Source organism: Thalassophryne amazonica, chromosome 4 (assembly GCF_902500255.1).
Source record: "Thalassophryne amazonica chromosome 4, fThaAma1.1, whole genome shotgun sequence".
NCBI lineage: Eukaryota > Metazoa > Chordata > Actinopteri > Batrachoidiformes > Batrachoididae > Thalassophryne > Thalassophryne amazonica.
In genome coordinates, this window is record NC_047106.1 from 63278946 (window position 1) to 63298803 (window position 19858).

Consider the following 19858-nt stretch of genomic DNA (forward strand, 5'->3'; position numbering starts at 1 on the left):
CTCCTGTCCTTGTTGGCAGTATACTGTCAAGGATAACTTGCTTCAAACAGTTTCTACTGCTGTGATGTTTTATAAATCTTTTTTTTTAAATGCCTCATGTTACATTCTAACCTCATTCACTTATTTTATTTTGCTGTGTGCTGGAGGAATATAGCCTCTTGTTGTCTGAGGTTTTTTGCTCTGCTCCGTTTCCAGCACATGTGGTATCAAACCGACCTACATGGGTGCGATAAAACAAACAGTCCATGGTCCCTCCCTGACAGACTAATTTGAACAAATTCTCAAATTGCACCCCAAATTGAAAGCACATTGGGGTGCGGGCGGCCATCACTTATAAAAATCTGGATAAGTGACCAACAATGAGGCAAAAATAATGCTCCAGCAACTACCCTTGTTGGAGCTAGCAGCTGGTTAGTCACACAGATGTTCAGACTCTACCCACAGTTGGATGAAATGCTGATGTCTGAAGCAGTTTTCTGCACATAGTGTGGCAGGAAGGTTTTATTATGGTATGGCTGAATGGTGGGGAAGTGTGTCCCTGCCCCATGGAATAGTGTACATTCAGGACTTAATGACTCAGAGGAATGTTAATCAGAGGTTCAACAAACAGACCCAAATGCACACATGATGCACACAGATGTGTATGAAATGATTGCAGTTTCCCATTGGACCACCCATTTTAGGAGGAGAATCAGAGAAAAAAAAGTCTTTAATGAAACTGAGGCAAGCCATCTCATGACCTGTACACACTAATACTTCCAGGGCATGGCTCAGCTTCCCCCCCATCACTCTTTTTCTGTGTACTTGGCCTGGCTGTTGTGACTGAAGCCAGAGGTTTAATTTCTATTTGAGGTTACTCCTCATCTATGGTTGTGTTTGTTTGTGCTGGGAGAGGAGAAGCGACAATGGCTTTAGTTTCCAACTCATTAACCCTGCGGTGTGGGTATGAAGCCTTAAACCGCCTCCTCTTCATCCACTTCCTTGTCCTTCTACTTCTTCTTCTTCTTCAGATGCTCATTTATTAACATGAGCCTTCTTGTCCTTAAGCGCTTACTGCCAGTGATGCAGAACGCTTGTTTGTAGGAAAGCTGCCTGAGACAGGTCGCTCAATCGATGCACGGGACTGAGGCATTCTTGTTTTTTGTTTTTTGATTGTCGGGAACAGATCCAAAGCAATTTCAATTGGCGAGTAGAGAGGATTCCCGAGGCATCTCTTCTGTCTCCAAAATACACAGCGTCTAAATCAAAAAAAGGAGCAATGGGCAGAGTCGTGGTGCAGCATGCCTAAGTCGTGTCTAAATCCCGCAGCCAGTGGCCATAATGAAAACTGCTCTGCGGAGTGTGCCCAGTGGCGGTCAGACAGATCCACCCGCTGCAATCCTGCACAATGAGGCTGTTATGCTCATGACAAGCATCTCTCTCTGCCCAGACGCTATGCTTACAGAAAACTGTTGACACCCACAAAATACAGTTCCCATTACATCACGCTGAGGCCCATCGCAATTTTTTTTTGGAAGTAATGTTAAATTTAGTTGAGCCATCAGTCACTCCACCCAACTTGGTGTCATAATGTTCTGAAGCCACAGCAGAAGCAGCTCTAACTTACTGAAAGTTACACCATTTAGACTGTCCAGTGTTTGGAACAAACTGATCTCCATATCCAAGATCAAAAGTAAATAATTCTATTGTTTGAATTAGGAATGACTGCATATCCACTGTTAGCAGTAATTGCTAACTTTCACCAATGTCTATTCAAATTATAATTGAGTACTAGGTCATAAAACAACTTTTTTTTTTTCTGTTTTTGTCTCCATTGCTTAAATGTAAAGCACAAATGTGAAAACAGCCTCTTGAAAGTTAAGACAATAAAATTTAGCCACCCTTGTTGCAAATTTCAGACCAATTCTCTTTGCCGTGCGGAACACACAAGCCTAGCGTGATTCCTGAGGCGGTGCACCTGGGCTTCATCTTTCTGTGGACTGTGGAATAAGGCACTGCAAAGTGTAGTGGGGGATGTAGTCGATGGCTATCTTAAGAGGGAAAAAAAACATTCTCGGTTTCCACAGTGCTGTTTAATACTGGGTAGCCATTATGAAGAAATGAGCTTCCAGTAAAAGCAATTTCATTGCTTATTGACAGTAATACAAGTATAATGCGGTGACAAAAATGTGCCATTTTCTTTGCCTTGGCTTGGCAGGTTTTTTGGCCACTTCTCATCCAAATAAAAAGAAAGACTTGTATCTTGATTGAAAGCCGATTTTGACCTCTATTCAGCAGAAACATTGCGTCCGTATAAACAGCACAATTAAAGGCAAAAGAAAGGATTCCATTCGATGGCATTACTGCACTAACACTGTCTTAGAGATACCACATAAAGACACCATAAGCTGAATAACATCAACATTTTAATCTAGTATTCTTGTTCATTTACTGACATTACATTTTCAGCATTGTACTTACTTTCCCTGAGGTAATTGAGATGAGACAGGAGCACTTCAGCGTTGTACATGGTGGTGAGTCGGAGAAAGTCGTCTTTACTCATCTTGCAGAGCTCTTTGCCGTCTGTGTTCTGAAACATAGTTGTGTCGATCTCTAACAGGCCGTATTCCTTAATGGCCCACTCTAGCCACTGGCGGACATGGTCCTGGGACCACAACGATGGGTCTGGAGAAACAGAAAAGCAGACAGGGGAAAAGAATACTGACTGCATGACTGTTAAGGCTGGGAAAGCAGCAGGGAAGAGTTGACAGTCTCATATCTCAACTAAGGTAAAGGAGGGGAAACGAACAAATTGGAAACAGAACATTGTATCAGTAGCAGACCTGGTTCTGATAACAGTTGGAAATAATTCTTTGTTTTATTTTAACCACATGGGTGGTGTTTGCATGACTTGGATCTCTCAGATCAGTGTCACATAACTCGTCTAGCCCAGAGAGCTATTGACTTTCAAACCATAATCCACGGTCATCCAGATTTAGTGGTGCTTTGTTGTATTGTTCTGTATGGTAAACCATCCATATCTTTCAACCAAGTAGGACGAAATAAGCATTATTTGAAACTGCAGCTTGACCTAAGTTAAGCTATAGTACGCAGATATTGCTGGCCACAGAATTGGAAAATGTCATGTCTCTCCAGCATTTAAAGCAATCCATCTGTAGTTGCTTCTTTCAAAGAGTTTCACTCACTTTGACAGCCTTTAACATAACTTGATTTTAAGTACTCCTCCTTACAAAGTCTCCCAAAATTCAAATGTCTTGCCAACATGCCCGAGATAGAATCATGTATCACAGAGCATATATCCCATTGTCAAGTCAAGTGCTCTAGGATGCACTGGTACCCCGCTTTGTTGCATCAATGACACCACTGAACCACCTTGGGTCTTGGATGGCAACCACCAAGGGAGCCAAGCGGTCCATCCAAACATCTCAAAAACAATCATCTATCTGCCACAGCCAGGTGAGAAGTTGGTGAAATATAGACCAGATAGCAATGTCTGAGAACCCCCTTTTAGCAATCCTTAAACCCCTTCATATTGAAAGAAACCGTTCAACCTTTGAAGATGAAGAGCAATCTACGACAATCTACAGTCCAGCATTGCGCATCTGATTTTGAAGGGTGTCCAGATCCACTTTGCTTTTTACATAGTGTGCAATATGTGCACAACTGAAGGTGTGAGGTGCAAAGGGGGTCATGGGTCATTCAGTCTGTTTTGGGTGTAAAATGAATTACACCAAAGAGGCAGCCATCTGTCACTTAAGAGCCATGTGTGCTGGAAACCGGTGCATTACTGTTTTAGTTGACGGATTCAACTGGTGACAGAAGTAAGAGGTTTTCTGGCAAGGGAACAAATCTGTTTGCACCTGAACTGCACTGGACTAAATTCTTCAAGTACACTTGAAGAATTTAGATGCAAAACTGTATAAGTCCAAAACCATAAGTGTTTTAACTGAGGTCAAGATGCATTTGGCTGCTTAAGTCACTACTATCAGTGTTTTAAATATTAAAGAATTTTAACACACTACATTCATTTTATTTATGTAAACCTGTGCATCTTTTCATGCAATTTGGTGTGAATTCACATTTTCATTACATTATTCACAATTTGAAAAAAATGGACTTGTAGTGTTTTTTTTTATCTAAATTCTTGCTATTTGAGTACTGTTGGTTCTGCATGTGAAAATGACATCTAAGTTGATTGTAAGCCAGCAAAAACACTTGTCCTGCACTGTTCACCACTTTGCATCGGTGCAAGATACAGCCATAAATCCTGATGTGATACGAAAAAGCTTGTTGTTTCACACCTGTTTGTTCGCAAGAGAGAGAAACGATCGTCTTCAAACACATACGAAGGCTGTCAATAAAGTAACGGTCCTTTTTATTTTTTTCAAAAACTATATGGATTTCATTCATATGTTTTTACGTCAGACATGCTTGAACCCTCGTGCGCATGCGTGAGTTTTTCCACGCCTGTCGGTGACGTCATTCGCCTGTGAGCACTCCTTGTGGGAGGAGTCGTCCAGCCCCTCGTCGGAATTCCTTTGTCTGAGAAGTTGCTGAGAGACTGGCGCGTTGTTTGATCAAAATTTTTTCTAAACCTGTGAGACACATCGAAGTGGACACGGTTCGAAAAATTAAGCTGGTTTTCAGTGAAAATTTTAACAGCTGATGAGAGATTTTGAGGTGATTCTGTCGCTTTAAGGACTTTTCACGGTGCGAGACGTCGTGCAGCGCTCTCAGGCGGCGTCATCAGCCTGTTCAAGCTGAAAACCTCCACATTTCAGGCTCTATTGATCCAGGACGTCGTGAGAGAACAGAGAAGTTTCGGAAGAAGTCGGTTTCAGCATTTTATCCGGATATTCCACTGTTAAAGGAGATTTTTTTAATGAAAGATGTGCGGACGGGTCCGCGCGTCGGGACGCAGCCGACGCGGTGCGGCGGCACAGGAAAAACACCTCCGTGTTGATAACCATTTGTAAAATCCAGGCGGCTTTTGATGGCTTTCAGTGGAGTGAGTATATGAGAAATTGTTTAACAGGCAGGACATGTTCCAACTTGTCCTTAAGGCTTTCAACAGAGGTGTTTTTCCTGTGGCGGAGCGTCGCGGCGGCTGCGTCCCGACGCGCGGACCCGTCCGCACGTCTTTCATTAAAAAAATCTCCTTTAACAGTGGAATATCCGGATAAAATGCTGAAACCGACTTCTTCTGAAACTTCTCTGTTCTCTCACGACGTCCTGGATCAATAGAGCCTGAAATGTGGAGGTTTTCAGCTTGAACAGGCTGACGACGCCGCCTGAGAGTGCTGCGCGACGTCTCGCACCGTGAAAAGTCCTTAAAGCGACAGAATCACCTCAAAATCTCTCATCAGCCGTTAAAATTTTCACTGAAAACCAGCTTAATTTTTCGAACCGTGTCCACTTCGATGTGTCTCACAGGTTTAGAAAAAATTTTGATCAAACAACGCGCCAGTCTCTCAGCAACTTCTCAGACAAAGGAATTCCGACGAGAGGCTGGGCGACTCCTCCCACAAGGAGTGCTCACAGGCGAATGACGTCACCGACAGGCGTGGAAAAACTCACACATGCGCACGAGGGTTCAAGCATGTCTGACGTAAAAACATATGAATGAAATCCATATAGTTTTTGAAAAAAATAAAATGGACCGTAACTTTATTGACAGCCCTCGTACAACTGTTTGACATTAAATGATGTGGATCTCAATCTGTTCCATTTCAAAACTTCAGAATTCATTAGGGCCCCTTCACACATAACATGATTGAGGCAGAATGGTGCACGAAGGAGTCAAATGCCACTCGTGAAAAATCAGAGCCACCTCAAACGCCTCATACAGCTGTCAGTACAACCATTTGCACACACCAGTGGCCAAAAGACAGCGAGTGCCCTACGAATGCCCATTTGACCCCCCTCTCGGCAGACGTGGACCAAATTCCAGGTGCCACATACAAACATCCAACACCGCTCGCTGACACTTAGAAAAGGAGGGCTATTCACGCTCCTGGCACGACAATAGAGAGCAGTTGACCACATTCAAGCTGTTTGCGAAAACTGTCTAAGTGCCCCACGAGTGTGGCATCACCAAGCAATACACATGGGTGTGACTGTGCTGAACTCCCCTCCACCACATGTGGCATGCCAGTGTGTTGGCTCACCCCTCAACACATTTGGTGGTGGGGGGGCACACTTGCATGACATGCTGATATGTATGTACAGACATGATCACATGGGGACCAACCAGCCACATCTGAGCGCACACAGCACAGCAAGACGCCTCTCAGCTGATCGCCAGCCAGCCATTCACTGACAGCTAGAAATGATGGCTCAGTGCACACGTGTTAAATTAAAACACAGAGAACACAGCCAGGACAATTATATAAATAAATACTACAATAGCTACATACACAATTACATAATAAATAACTAAAATAAATAATCACAGAACACAGAAACAGAGTGACACTTTGTTCTGTGGGCTGAACGAACAGGTGGGTGTGTCTGCAAACAGCAACAGCTGTTGAGATCTCTGGACCCACAAGTCACAGCTGGAGAACATGTACCGTGTTTTGAAGGACATGACATTACAGCTCTACACCGTGTGGTGTGTGTGTGTGTGCGCCTGCTGTCCTCATGTGGAAATACATAAAAACATATCGCCTTTGCCAGGGGCTGGAGTAGCTGTACAGCACGCACATCAGCAGGCTGCTCCATGTGAAAAGGACCATCTGATCATGCAAACACTCAGCTAGCGATCTGAATGCCACATCGACCACATGAGTTGGTCCACATGAAGTGATGTCTGTTCATCGTCGCGCCGCTCGCTGGACACGCCGGCGGGGCCAGCTGCACACGCTGGGCCAGCAGATGTGGACATGATAAGAGCACACTGCTTCATTCATGTCATTTCATGACTGCACATCTATGACCATGGGTCATATACAGAGGAACAGAAGGATCATGGGATTAAATATTAGAAATTGCGGTGTTTTTTATGGTGTGTGTTTTTAATTTTTTTTTCTCCACAGCAGCGGTGCAATGTGGTGGCATACGTTCCAGCTGCTCACACTGTGTTTGTGCACACGCTTGTGCATGTGCACAAACACAGTGTCCGCTCAATAACAGGGATTAAATATTAGAAATTGTGGTGTTTTTTAATGGTGTGTTTTTAAATTTTTTTCTCCACAGCAGCGGTGCAATGTGGCGACATACGTTCCAGCCGCTCACACTGTGTTTGTGCACATGCATGAGTGTGCACGAAAACTATTACTGAAGTGCCGTGCATGCCTGTGCGACTGTGATTCCCTCACGACAGCAGGTGGAATGTTTTGTGGTTCCCCATTTCGTGTTTGGTTTGCGGATTTTCTGCTGGTTTCTGCTTCTTTCGCACAACATCATGTTATGTGTGAAAGGGCCCATAACCTTGTTTTATCACATTACATGGCAATAAAATAAATTACTGTGAGGGTCATGTGTCAAAAAATCAGTATGAGTTTCCACAGTTATTAAAAATACAATATTTATTTATTTGGTAATTTATCAAATATGTGCAATGAAGGAATAAGTAGTAGAAATCTTGCAGTACACATATGTGAACCCATGACTGACTTCAAATGCCAGTTCCACATAATCAAAGAAGTGAATAAAAAATAACTCATAAACATTCACAGCATTGGTCAAATGATATCACAAGAGCACAGTAATTATTAAAAAAATCATCTCTACTTCTAAAAATACAGTTACACCTGTACTTGCACTGTTTGGTTCTCAGAAATGATTTCTTTGGATTCAACATGTCTGTGGGGGTTAACAATCCATTCTTACCTGCAGGCACAATGACTCGTCGCTCATTGGTCGTCATATTGGGAGGAGGGACATTCTTCTCATCCATGTAATTTCCATAACTCATCTGAGACGTGTCGTTGCCCCCCACCAGCTTATTACATTTAACCACACTGCAGTCCACAGGAGACTCTCTGCTGCATAAACGCATAAATTGTTAAACATTAGAAGCAGATAAATTGGGTGTTGTTCATTTTCCTTTCCAATAACTCAGTTCAGCATTTAATCATTTAAACATTTAATCATTATGCTGCCCACTGTTAAATATACCAAAGATGAGAAGGCTGTGGTCAAGAAAATTTTGACTGAATGAAGTAACAGTTGCTATAAAGAACCCCAACAGTCTGCAACCTCTCATGAAAACAGATTAAAAACTCATTCATTTGCAGCACAAAACATTCATGCATGCGCAGAGAAGAAAATTGTTAGCTGCCATACCTGGATCCATTCATGTGCTCATATTCTCGCTTGACGTTGACCCGCACTGGCTGGTTGATCCATTCTTGCTGTGGGGGTAAAGGGTTGATTTTGTGGGTCTGGCTATAGTCTTGTGTGCCAGATGCAGTCATGTCTGTTTTGGGAAGCGGTGCAGCAGCAGCGTATGGAGGCTCAAATAAAGATTGGTCTTCACTCACCACTGACAGCGCCTCCTGTAGGTGTAAAGAACAAATGATTGGTGTGTTGTGATCAACTCACTGCACATTTAAAATGTCTCACTTGGAAGTACACTGAGTGAAATTTTCAACACAACCCTCTGAAGTGATCTTTATGGAGTAAATCACAGCTTTTGCTAAATCGCTGGTTTGGTCAACAATACAAAGTCTATCACAATTTGATTTGATTCAGGGGCCTACATTCGATATACTCACTATTTGCCTGGTGAAAGTCTGATGCCACAGTCCGAATATTTAGGAAGAGTGCAGTGCATGGCCAGAAATAGTGGCACTGATGTGCAATGGGAATTTCAAAAGGAAAAGAAATCATGATATGGACCAATATTTGCACTTTGCATGGATTATATTGGATAGTTGAATGTGGAATCTATATATTGACCTGGCCTGATGCATTCTTTTCTTACACTCTTGATATTTTTATTAGCTCGGTCAGGTCTGTTGAAAATCCAAATGGTCTAACAAGAAATGTCATTGGAGCACTATCAGTGTAAATATTTGCAAACATAAAGCCTAAATCTAGAACAGCAACATCAGTCCATTGCCCAAACCAGCTTTCAGACTCCTTCAGTTATGGTGACATCCTGTAGTTTGTGCAGAAGTCACAGTAGCAGGACATATGTGCTATCTTAGGTGCTCAATTCACTGTTTGCTTTTTCCATTATATAAGCATTATTATTATTATTATTATTATTATTATTATTGTGTGAAATCTTTGTTCAGTATGTAAAGTCAATACTGATTGGCAAAATAAAATTTGAGATTTGTCCTCTTTACCTTAAATATAATATTACAAAAAAGATGCTTTATATATGCAACCCCTGGCAAAAATTATGGAATCACCGGCCTCGGAGGATGTTCATTCAGTTGTTTAATTTTGTAGAAAAAAAGCAGATCACAGACATGACACAAAACTAAAGTCATTTCAAATGGCAACTTTCTGGCTTTAAGAAACACTATAAGAAATCAAGAAAAAAAGATTGTGGCATTGTGGCAGTCAGTAACTTTTTTTAGACCAAGCAGAGGAAAAAAATATGGAATCACTCAATTCTGAGGAAAAAATTATGGAATCACCCTGTAAATTTTCATCCCCAAAACTAACACCTGCATCATATCAGATCTGCTCGTTAGTCTGCATCTAAAAAGGAGTGAACACACCTTGGAGAGCTGTTGCACCAAGTGGAGTGACATGAATCATGGCTCCAACACGAGAGATGTCAATTGAAACAAAGGAGAGGATTATCAAACTCTTAAAAGAGGGTAAATCATCACGCAATGTTGCAAAAGATGTTGGTTGTTCACAGTCAGCTGTGTCTAAACTCTGGACCAAATACAAACATGGGAAGGTTGTTAAAGGCAAACATACTGGTAGACCAAGGAAGACATCAAAGCGTCAAGACAGAAAACTTAAAGCAATATGTCTCAAAAATCAAAAATACACAACAAAACAAATGAGGAACGAATGGGAGGAAACTGGAGTCAACGTCTGTGACCGAACTGTAAGAAACCGCCTAAAGTCAATACTGAATGGCAAAATAAAATTTGAGATTTGTCCTCTTTACCTTAAATATAATATTACAAAAAAGATGCTTTATATATGCAACCCCTGGCAAAAATTATGGAATCACCGGCCTCGGAGGATGTTCATTCAGTTGTTTAATTTTGTAGAAAAAAAGCAGATCACAGACATGACACAAAACTAAAGTCATTTCAAATGGCAACTTTCTGGCTTTAAGAAACACTATAAGAAATCAAGAAAAAAAGATTGTGGCAGTCAGTAACTTTTTTAGACCAAGCAGAGGAAAAAAATATGGAATCACTCAATTCTGAGGAAAAAATTATGGAATCACCCTGTAAATTTTCATCCCCAAAACTAACACCTGCATCATATCAGATCTGCTCGTTAGTCTGCATCTAAAAAGGAGTGAACACACCTACGAGAGCTGTTGTACCAAGTGGACTGACATGAATCATGGCTCCAACACGAGAGATGTCAAGTGAAACAAAGGAGAGGATTATCAAACTCTTAAAAGCGCGTAAATCATCACGCAATGTTGCAAAAGATGTTGGTTGTTCACAGTCAGCTGTGTCTAAACTCTGGACCAAATACAAACAACATGGGAAGGTTGTTAAAGGCAAACATACTGGTAGACCAAGGAAGACATCAAAGCATCAAGACAAAAATCGAAAAATGTACAACAAAACAAATGAGGAACGAATGGGAGGAAACTGGAGTCAACGTCTGTGACCGAACTGTAAGAAACCGCCTAAAGGAAATGGGATTTACATACAGAAAAGCTAAACGAAAGGCATCATTAACACCTAAACAGAAAAAAACAAGGTTACAATGGGCTAAGGAAAGCAATTGTGGACTGTGGATGACTGGATGAAAGTCATATTCAGTGATGAATCTCGAATCTGCATTGGGCAAGGTGATGATGCTGGAACTTTTGTTTGGTGCCTTTCCAATGAGATTTATAAAGATGACTGCCTGAAGAGAACATGTAAATTTCCACAGTCATTGATGATATGGGGCTGCATGTCAGGTAAAGGCACTGGGGAGATGGCTGTCATTACATCATCAATAAATGCACAAGTTTATGTTGATATTTTGGACAATTGAAAGGATGTTTGGGGATGATGAAATCATTTTTCAAGATGATAATGCATCTTGCCATAGAGCAAAAACTGCAAAAACATTCCTTGCAAAAAGACACATAGGGTCAATGTCATGGCATAGGGTCAATGTCAATGAGCAGATCTGATTTGATGCAGGTGTTAATTTGGGGGATGAAAATTTACAGGGTGATTCCATAATTTTTTCCTCAGAATTGAGTGATTCCATATTTTTTTCCTCTGCTTGGTCTAAAAAAGTAACCGTTACTGACTGCCACAATCTTTTTTTCTTGATTTCTTATAGTGTTTCTTAAAGCCAGAAAGTTGCCATTTGAAATTACTTTAGTTTTGTGTCATGTCTGTGATCTGCTTTTTTTTCTACAAAATTAAACAACTGAATGAACATCCTCTGAGGCTGGTGATTCCATAATCTTTGCCAGGGGTTGTATATATATATATATACATATATATATATATTGCTCACAGGGGGTCGTTTTGACCGTTGGGGTTTTTACATAATTATTGTATGGCCTTGCCTTACAATATAAAGCGCCTTGGGGCAACTGTTTGTTGTGATTTGGCGCTATATAAATAAAATTGATTGAATTGATTGATTTATATATATATATATATATATATATATATATATATATATATATATATATATATATACGAGGTCTATTAGAAAAGTATCCGACCTTATTATTTTTTTCAAAAACCATATGGATTTGAATCACGTGTGATTACATCAGACATGCTTGAACCCTCGTGGGCATGCAAGAGTTTTTTCACGCCTGTCGGTTACGTCATTCGCCTGTGGGCAGTCTTTGAGTGAGGAGTGGCCCACCCTCTCGTCAATTTTTTCATTGTTTAGGAATGGCTCAGAGACTGCTGCTTTGTTTGATCAAAATTTTTTCAAAAGTGTAAGGCACAACTGAGTGGACACCATTCGATAAATTCAGCTGGTTTTCGGTAAAAATTTTAACGGCTGATGAGAGATTTTGGTCCGGTAGTGTCGCTTTAAGGACGGTCCACGGCGCCTGATGGCGATCTGCGCTTTGAGGCGGCAGCGTCTCGCCGTTTCAAGTTGAAAACTTCCACATTTCAGGCTCTGTTGACCCAGTAAGTCGTCAGAGAACAGAGAACTTTCAGAAGAAGTCGGCATGAGGAGTTTATTCGGACATTCCATTGTTAACGGACATTTTGTAATGAAAGAACGTGTGGGCAGAGTCGCATGTCGGGCCGGACCCGACCGTGGGGGGTCGCGACAGGAAAAACACCTCCGTTGGAAACCTTAACGGGCAAGTTGGAACATGCCCAAGCTGTTAAACAATTTCTCAGTTACTCACTTGTTGAAAGCCATCAAAAGCCGCCTGAATTTTACAAATGGTTTTCAACACGGAGGTGTTTTTCCTGTCGCGGCGCACACAGATTCGCCGAGTCATCACGGAAATGACTCGGCGAATTTGCGCACACGTCTTTCATTAAAAAATGTCCTTAAACAGTGGAATGTCCGCATAAAGTCCTCATGCCGGCCTCTTCTGAATCTTTTCTGTTCTCTCACGACGTCCTGGGTGAATTAAGCCTTAAATGAGGATGTTTTAAGGTCGAAACAGGCCGACGACAGCGCCTGGAAGTGCTGCGTGACGTCCCGCTCCGTGGGAAGTCCTTACAGTGACAGAAACACCCCATAATCTCTCATCAGCCGTTAAACTTTTCACCGAAAACCAGTTAAATTTCTCGAATAGTGTCCACTCGGATATTCCTCACAGGTCCAGAAAAAATTTTGACAAAGCAACGCGCGCCGTCTCGAGCAGCGTGTGAAACAAAGGAATTCAGCCGAGAGGGCTGAACCACATCTCACTCAAGGCCTGCCCACAGGGAAATGACGTCACCGACGCGTGAAAAAACTCACGCATGCGCTCAAGGGTTCAAGCATGATTGGTGTAATCGCATGTCAATCAAATCCATATAGTTAAAAAAAAATAAAAGTGTCGGTTTCTTATCTAATAGACCTCGTATATATATATATATATATATATATATATATACACTCAACAAAAATATAAACGCAACACTTTTGGTTTTGCTCCCATTTTGTATGAGATGAACTCAAAGATCTAAAACTTTTCCACATACACAATATCACCATTTCCCTCAAATATTGTTCACAAACCAGTCTAAATCTGTGATAGTGAGCACTTCTCCTTTGCTGAGATAATCCATCCACCTCACAGGTGTGCCATATCAAGATGTTGATTAGACACCATGATTAGTGCACAGGTGTGCCTTAGACTGCCCACAATAAAAGGCCACTCTGAAAGGTGCAGTTTTATCACACAGCACAATGCCACAGATGTCGCAAGATTTGAGGGAACGTGCAATTGGCATGCTGACAGCAGGAATGTCAACCAGAGCTGTTGCTCGTGTATTGAATGTTCATTTCTCTACCATAAGCCGTCTCCAAAGGCGTTTCAGAGAATTTGGCAGTACATCCAACCAGCCTCACAACCGCAGACCACATGTAACCACACCAGCCCAGGACCTCCACATCCAGCATGTTCATCTCCAAGATCGACTGAGACCAGCCACTTGGACAGCTGCTGAAACAATCGGTTTGCATAACCAAAGAATTTCTGCACAAACTGTCAGAAACCATCTCAGGGAAGCTCATCTGCATGCGTGTCGTCCTCATCGGGGTCTCGACCTGGCTCCAATTCGTCGTCGTAACCGACTTGAGTGGGCAAATGCTCACATCTGCTGGCATTTGGCACGTTGGAGAGGTGTTCTCTTCACGGATGATGTGAAGGAGATGTGATGTACTGCATGAGGCAAATGGTGGTCACACCAGATACTGACTGGTATCCCCCCCCAATAAAACAAAACTGCACCTTTCAGAGTGGCCTTTTATTGTGGGCAGTCTAAGGCACACCTGTGCACTAATCATGGTGTCTAATCAGCATCTTGATATGGCACACCTGTGAGGTGGGATGGATTATCTCGGCAAAGGAGAAGTGCTCACTATCACAGATTTAGACTGGTTTGTGAACAATATTTGAGGGAAATGGTGATATTGTGTATGTGGAAAAAGTTTTAGATCTTTCAGTTCATCTCATACAAAATGGGAGCAAAACCAAAAGTGTTGCGTTTATATTTTTGTTGAGTATATATATACACACACACACACACAAAACATTGTAAATTCCATTTATTTGTTGCATTTGTTATAAATCAGAAACATTGAATGTCAAAATTTGAGTCTACTGTGTATTTATGTTTACAGCAATTATGTGCAGTTACGTGTCATATCACAGTCTGGTATCCCAAGCTGTTTGTTTAAACAATTCATGTAGCAACAGTTGCTTCCTGTTGATGGAGAATGGTAATTTAGGGCCACAGCAAGGCACACACTTACATTATCAGGCAATAAATGTACATTATGCCATTATGTAGACACACTGGCAATATATATATAAATACTGCATCTTGATATTTGACCTTGTGACTTAAATGGCCAAACATATTCTGAATAAAATTCTAGCCATTTTGTCACTGCCAGCGTCACTGTCAACTTTGGACACTAAAGTCCTCTCCAGTGGTTTGGTGTGTTTAATTTGTCTGGCCATTGGGGTTCTGTGCACAGCTGAAGACTGAACAGAAGCGGAGGCTCACAGCTGCATTGACCCCTCCACTGTTTCGCAGCTTGAGCAATGTAAATGTATTAACAAAAACAAGTCTGAGGTATTATGTAAATCTAACATGCTCTGTCAGCAGTAAAGCAGAGATTATGAGTGTAAAATGCAGATATATCTGCCTTTGACAGTGCACAGTCTCCGTGACCATCCATGAACCGTCCCATCCTGAGGAATGTTGCCCTTTTATTGGGACTTGCTGATTCAGCCTTTGAGATAAACATCTCTAAATCAAAAGACTTATAAACACTGAGAAAGATGAATAAAATATATGAAAAAGTCATACTGTTGAGAGAAACTTAGTCACAAGCCTCTGCTGGGGATTAGACTCGGGCCTGATGCACATCTGGATCTGATAGGGTCTGATGGCACAGTTTAGACTGAGACGTGTCTAATCCTTTAGGATTCAATTATTTCATTCCAAAATGCCACATATGTGCTTTGGGGGAAAATGTCACTTGATATTCATTCATCAATATTTCCAGCAGGCAGCTTTTTAGTTCTTTAAAATGTTTCTTTTATGAATCCAAAATCCCCAGGATCTCACATAACTTCAGAAACATTCCATTCTAAGGCAACTAGAAAGTTTCATTTATACTGTATGATTTATCTGAATGACAAAAGTCATATTTTGCAGCACAACTGTTCAACTGAGCGAACAAGAGATAAAGTACATACACCTGCACATAAGTCATGACAGTAAATACAAGTGGCAACATTTCTACTGATTTAATAAAAAAACCCTACAGTGTTCTGGAAAATTTCCCTCAACTTTAAGAACTGGAAAGAACCATTTGTGTCTGTTCATGTTCTAACTCTGTAAAGAAATACAATTTGTGGGAGCAAACTTAAAGGTATGTTTATCTGGAAGACAATGTAAATAAAAAGGCTAAACAATTATGTAAATATTATCGAGTAATTGTGAAACAAGGTGGTGACCATGCTGAATGTTTGAGCCCAAAATTTCCATCGAGTGTGAGTGACATTGATTGATTGTTGAAATATCCCAAAATAACCAAAACTAATTGCATTTTGAAATCATGAACAAATAAATAAATAAGGTCAGAAAATTAGTGGTGATCTGTATTTGGACCTGGTTGGATGTATTACAATTAACTCTTTCTTGACCAAAAAGACTTTGAGATGTCCCGGTAACAAAAAATGGAATGTTTAACTGTATATTATAAAATTGACTGACAACTGTATGACCAGTGCTCTTATGATTCCTGGAACAAAACCAATTCATTTGAAGATGGTTATAACAGCGCTAACAAAGTGAATGTGGAATCCTTTGCTATGTTTTGATTTTCTATCAGTCCTGTCAGCATTTGCTGTTGAAAGGTATTTAGTATTTATTCTGTAGTGGAACATATGTGCCCTCTGTTTACGTGATAATAATAAATTTAATTTAATTTATTTTTTAAGGATTTTGAAGTGTTGTAGACTCAGTAGTTTGAGGTTTTAAAATGGGTATACAACCCCAATTCCAATTAAGTTGGGATGTTGTGTAAAATGTAAATAAAAACAGAATACTATGATTTGCAAATCCTCTTAAACCTATATTCAATTGAATATAGGCAAGCAAGAGTACTCATCTCAGAGTACTCTTGCTTGCCTCTACTGGTGGTTGGCTCTCACTGCGGTATTGTATCACTTCCTGTTCCGGAGCACAGCGGTGTTTTTCTGTATCTGTTAGCTGTTTAATCTGCGCAGTTAGATTGATCTAGTTATCTAGATTACGATTTGTTTCCCAGTGTAATCTTTACGTGCCTTAACTAAAGCACTCCTTCTGCTGAATCACCTCTAAATTATTTACACATTATTCACTTTGCGTGTTTTTAGGAATCCGCTAGCTTAGCGTAGCTACTACCTCTTAGCCGATTTAGCATGGCGGCTTCTCCTGTCTCTCCCGCACTTTTCTGCTCTGGGTGTGAAATGTTTAGTTATTCCTCGGCCTCCTTTAGCAGTAATGGTACTTGTAATAAGTGTAGCTTATTCGTAGCTTTGGAGGCCAGGCTGGGCGAATTGGAGACTCGGCTCCGCACCGTGGAAAATTCTACAGTTAGCCAGGCCCCTGTAGTCGGTGCGGACCAAGGTAGCTTAGCTGCCGTTAGTTACCCCCTGGCAGATCCCGAGCAGCCGGGAAAGCAGGCCGACTGGGTGACTGTGAGGAGGAAGCGTTGCCCTAAACAGAAGCCCCGTGTACATCACCAACCCGTTCACATCTCTAACCGTTTTTCCCCACTCGACGACACACCCGCCGAGGATCAAACTCTGGTTATTGGCGACTCTGTTTTGAGAAATGTGAAGTTAGCGACACCAGCAACCATAGTCAATTGTCTTCCGGGGGCCAGAGCAGGCGACATTGAAGGAAATTTGAAACTGCTGGCTAAGGCTAAGCGTAAATTTGGTAAGATTCTAATTCACGTCGGCAGTAATGACACCCGGTTACGCCAATCGGAGGTCACTAAAATTAACATTAAATCGGTGTGTAACTTTGCAAAAACAATGTCGGACTCTGTAGTTTTCTCTGGGCCCCTCCCCAATCGGACCGGGAGTGACATGTTTAGCCGCATGTTCTCCTTGAATTGCTGGCTGTCTGAGTGGTGTCCAAAAAATGAGGTGGGCTTCATAGATAATTGGCAAAGCTTCTGGGGAAAACCTGGTCTTGTTAGGAGAGACGGCATCCATCCCACTTTGGATGGAGCAGCTCTCATTTCTAGAAATCTGGCCAATTTTCTTAAATCCTCCAAACCGTGACTATCCAGGGTTGGGACCAGGAAGCAGAGTTGTAGTCTTACACACCTCTGCAGCTTCTCTCCCCCTGCCATCCCCTCATTACCCCATCCCCGTAGAGACGGTGCCTGCTCCCAGACTGCCAATAACCAGCAAAAATCTATTTAAGCATAAAAATTCAAAAAGAAAAAATAATATAGCACCTTCAACTGCACCACAGACTAAAACAGTTAAATGTGGTCTATTAAACATTAGGTCTCTCTCTTCTAAGTCCCTGTTGGTAAATGATATAATAATTGATCAACATATTGATTTATTCTGCCTTACAGAAACCTGGTTACAGCAGGATGAATATGTTACTTTAAATGAGTCAACACCCCCGAGTCACACTAACCGTCAGAATGCTCGTAGCACGGGCCGGGGCGGAGGATTAGCAGCAATCTTCCATTCCAGCTTATTAATTAATCAAAAACCCAGACAGAGCTTTAATTCATTTGAAAGCTTGTCTCTTAGTCTTGTCCATCCAAATTGGAAGTCCCAAAAACCAGTTTTATTTGTTATTATCTATCGTCCACCTGGTCGTTACTGTGAGTTTCTCTGTGAATTTTCAGACCTTTTGTCTGACTTACTGCTTAGCTCAGATAAGATAATTATAGTGGGCGATTTTAACATCCACACAGATGCTGAGAATGACAGCCTCAACACTGCATTTAATCTATTATTAGACTCTATTGGCTTTGCTCAAAAAGTAAATGAGTCCACCCACCACTTTAATCATATCTTAGATCTTGTTCTGACTTATGGTATGGAAATAGAAGACTTAACAGTATTCCCTGAAAACTCCCTTCTGTCTGATCATTTCTTAATAACATTTACATTTACTCTGATGGACTACCCAGCAGTGGGGAATAAGTTTCATTACACTAGAAGTCTTTCAGAAAGCGCTGTAACTAGGTTTAAGGATATGATTCCTTCTTTATGTTCTCTAATGCCATATACCAACACAGTGCAGAGTAGCTACCTAAACTCTGTAAGGGAGATAGAGTATCTCGTCAATAGTTTTACATCCTCATTGAAGACAACTTTGGATGCTGTAGCTCCTCTGAAAAAGAGAGCTTTAAATCAGAAGTGTCTGACTCCGTGGTATAACTCACAAACTCGTAGCTTAAAGCAGATAACCCGTAAGTTGGAGAGGAAATGGCGTCTCACTAATTTAGAAGATCTTCACTTAGCCTGGAAAAAGAGTCTGTTGCTCTATAAAAAAGCCCTCCGTAAAGCTAGGACATCTTTCTACTCATCACTAATTGAAGAAAATAAGAACAACCCCAGGTTTCTTTTCAGCACTGTAGCCAGGCTGACAAAGAGTCAGAGCTCTATTGAGCTGAGTATTCCATTAACTTTAACTAGTAATGACTTCATGACTTTCTTTGCTAACAAAATTTTAACTATTAGAGAAAAAATTACTCATAACCATCCCAAAGACGTATCGTTATCTTTGGCTGCTTTCAGTGATGCTGGTATTTGGTTAGACTCTTTCTCTCCGATTGTTCTGTCTGAGTTATTTTCATTAGTTACTTCATCCAAACCATCAACATGTTTATTAGACCCCATTCCTACCAGGCTGCTCAAGGAAGCCCTACCATTATTTAATGCTTCGATCTTAAATATGATCAATCTATCTTTGTTAGTTGGCTATGTACCACAGGCTTTTAAGGTGGCAGTAATTAAACCATTACTTAAAAAGCCATCACTTGACCCAGCTATCTTAGCTAATTATAGGCCAATCTCCAACCTTCCTTTTCTCTCAAAAATTCTTGAAAGGGTAGTTGTAAAACAGCTAACTGATCATCTGCAGATGAATGGTCTATTTGAAGAGTTTCAGTCAGGTTTTAGAATTCATCATAGTACAGAAACAGCATTAGTGAAGGTTACAAATGATCTTCTTATGGCCTCGGACAGTGGACTCATCTCTGTGCTTGTTCTGTTAGACCTCAGTGCTGCTTTTGATACTGTTGACCATAAAATTTTATTACAGAGATTAGAGCATGCCATAGGTATTAAAGGCACTGCGCTGCGGTGGTTTGAATCATATTTGTCTAATAGATTACAATTTGTTCATGTAAATGGGGAATCTTCTTCACACACTAAAGTTAATTATGGAGTTCCACAAGGTTCTGTGCTAGGACCAATTTTATTCACTTTATACATGCTTCCCTTAGGCAGTATTATTAGACGGTATCGCTTAAATTTTCATTGTTACGCAGATGATACCCAGCTTTATCTATCCATGAA

General features: G+C 41.1%; 1 protein-coding gene across 5 annotated transcripts in view; it reads right to left on the reverse strand.

Annotated features, from left to right (window-relative positions):
* Positions 1-19858, reverse strand: part of fli1 (Fli-1 proto-oncogene, ETS transcription factor) — a 134484-nt gene that overhangs the window by 86533 nt on the left and 28093 nt on the right. For 4 of the 5 annotated variants that reach the window (XM_034168003.1, XM_034168007.1, XM_034168005.1 and 1 more), the window contains 3 exons: positions 8290-8501; positions 7834-7988; positions 2461-2664 (listed from right to left, as the gene is read on the reverse strand). In XM_034168003.1, the coding sequence (XP_034023894.1) occupies positions 2461-2664; positions 7834-7988; positions 8290-8501 (571 nt within the window). The remainder of the gene's footprint in view (positions 1-2460; positions 2665-7833; positions 7989-8289; positions 8502-19858) is intronic. The other variant, XM_034168004.1, reaches the window with a different exon arrangement.